Genomic DNA, 2,185 nt, shown 5'->3' on the forward strand with positions numbered 1-2,185 from the left:
TAGAGCAGCCGATATGTGAATAAGGAGTTGTCAGGTGTGTAAAGTGAGTGTGACTGAAGGTGATTGGTTGCTGGTTGGTGCGAGAGAGGGGTAGATGGTGAGAGAGGAGGAGGAGGAGAGACAGACAGAAGGGGAGAGAGAGGGAAGAGAGAGGAGGAACGGCAGAGAGGGAGGGAGAGAGAGAGAAAGGGGGAGAGGAAGGGATTAGAGTTGGAAAGACACGATGAGAGATAGAGGATAGAAGGGGGAGAAAGAGAGAGAGAGAGGGAGACAAGAGAGAGGAGAGACAGACAGACAGTAAGGGGGAGAGAGAGAGAAGAGAAAGGAGGAGAGGCAAAGAGAGAGAGAGAGAGAAGGAGAGAGACAGATAGGTAGAGAAGGAGACAGAAAGACAAAGAGGGGGTGAAAGAGAGAGAGAGGGAGAGAGGGCAGGAGAAAGAGAGAGTGAAACAAAAGAGGGAGAGAGAGTCAGAATTAGAGTAGAGCGATAGGCCGAGAGAGAGAGAAGATAGGGAGAAGAAAGAGGGAGAGAGAGGGAAAGTAAAGCGGAAGGCAGAGTGAGAGACGTGGGTTGAAGGGAGAGAGGAGAGAGAGAGGGAGGGGGTTAATGAACGAGAGTATTGTCTGTTAGCGTCAAGATGACAACCACCCACAGCCAGAAATTGAACCTGTCACGGCTGAGTCGCGGAGTAGGTGAAGTGGAAACAGGAAAAGGGAATTCTTTGATCAGTGTTTACCTGGAACCACAGGTAAGAGGCTGTGATTTTTTGGTGGGATTTCATGAGCACCGTATGTCCGTGTAGTATGTATGTGTGTATGTATGTGTGTATGTATGTATTAGGGACGTCGTATATATGTTTATGTGTATGTGTCTATGCATGTAGCGGTTTGTACGTATTACTTATGTATGTTTTTACGTATACATGTGTGTATTTATAAATACATACGTGTATGTACTTATGTATGCATATGTGTATGTACTTATGTATGTATTTATGTATGTATTATGTATGTATGTATGTACTTATGTATGCATATGTGTATGTATGTATGTATGTATGTATGTACTTATGTATGTATTTATGTATGTATTATGTATGTATGTATGTATGCATGACATGTATTTCTTTATGTATGTTTGTGTATTTATAAATGCATATGTATGAATGTGTGTGTCTAGACACGTTGTGGCTGTGCGGTAAGAAGTTTGCTTCCCAACCACATGGTTCCGGGTTCAGCCCCACTGCATGGCACATTGGGCAAGGGTCTTCTATTACAGCCTTGGGTCGACCAAAGTCTTCTCGTGAACGTGTGTGTGTGTGTGTGTGTGTCTTTGTGTCTATGCTTGTCTCCCCACCCGCTTGACAACCGGCGTTGGTGTGTTTACGTTCACGTAAATAGGCGGTTCGGCCGGAAGTGTTCGTTGGAATAAGTACCCGTCTTGAAAAAAATAGTACTGGGGGTTGATTCATTCGACTAAATATTCTTCAAGGCGATGCCCCAGTATGGTCGCAGGCTGATTGAAACAAGTCAAAGATAAAAGACATGTGTGTATGTATGTGTGTATGTGTGTATGTATGTATGTATGTATGTATGTATGCATGCATTTGGGATTTATCTAAATTTTTTCCATATAGGTGCAGGAGTGGCTGTGTGGTAAGAAGCTTGCTTCCCAACCACATGTGAGTGGATCTGGTAGACGGCAACTGAAAGAAGCCCATCGTATACACATACACATGTGTGTGTATGTATATGTATATATCTATGTGTGTGTGTGTCTGTGTCTGTGTGTTTGCGTTTGTCCCCTCATTCCGAGCGTCCAATAACACTATCCGTATCACGTCCTCACATTGTTGTTTTTTTTTAACTTATATGTATATATATATATATATGTGTGTGTGTGTGTGTGTGTGTGTGTGTGTGTGTATTTATGTATAACGATGACCACTAAAGTGGACATTTAATGTACTAGAAATAGACCACATATTGCGTCTATTTGTAGCACATTAAATGTCCACTTTAGTGGTCATCGTTATATATAAACATATACATTAATCCCCTAAGATCTCAGATATTTTTTCTGAATCTCTGATTCTTTGAATGTGCTAGCTTCCTGGTAATAAATCGATATTAATTAATATCTGATTTTTTTACCCTATGTTTTAATTTGATATATATATATATA

At 41.4% G+C, this 2,185-nt stretch overlaps 1 protein-coding gene across 1 annotated transcript in view; it reads left to right on the forward strand.

The window, feature by feature from the left end:
* The first annotated feature begins 455 nt into the window (after window positions 1-455).
* The window catches only part of LOC106875203 (uncharacterized), a 28,657-nt gene continuing 26,927 nt past the window's right edge, over window positions 456-2,185 (forward strand). Inside the window, exon 1 of the mRNA XM_014923247.2 lies at window positions 456-749. Coding sequence (XP_014778733.1) covers window positions 639-749 — 111 coding nt within the window. The 5' untranslated portion in view covers window positions 456-638. The remainder of the gene's footprint in view (window positions 750-2,185) is intronic.

This window comes from Octopus bimaculoides, chromosome 27, assembly GCF_001194135.2.
Source record: "Octopus bimaculoides isolate UCB-OBI-ISO-001 chromosome 27, ASM119413v2, whole genome shotgun sequence".
In the NCBI taxonomy this organism is placed as follows: domain Eukaryota; kingdom Metazoa; phylum Mollusca; class Cephalopoda; order Octopoda; family Octopodidae; genus Octopus; species Octopus bimaculoides.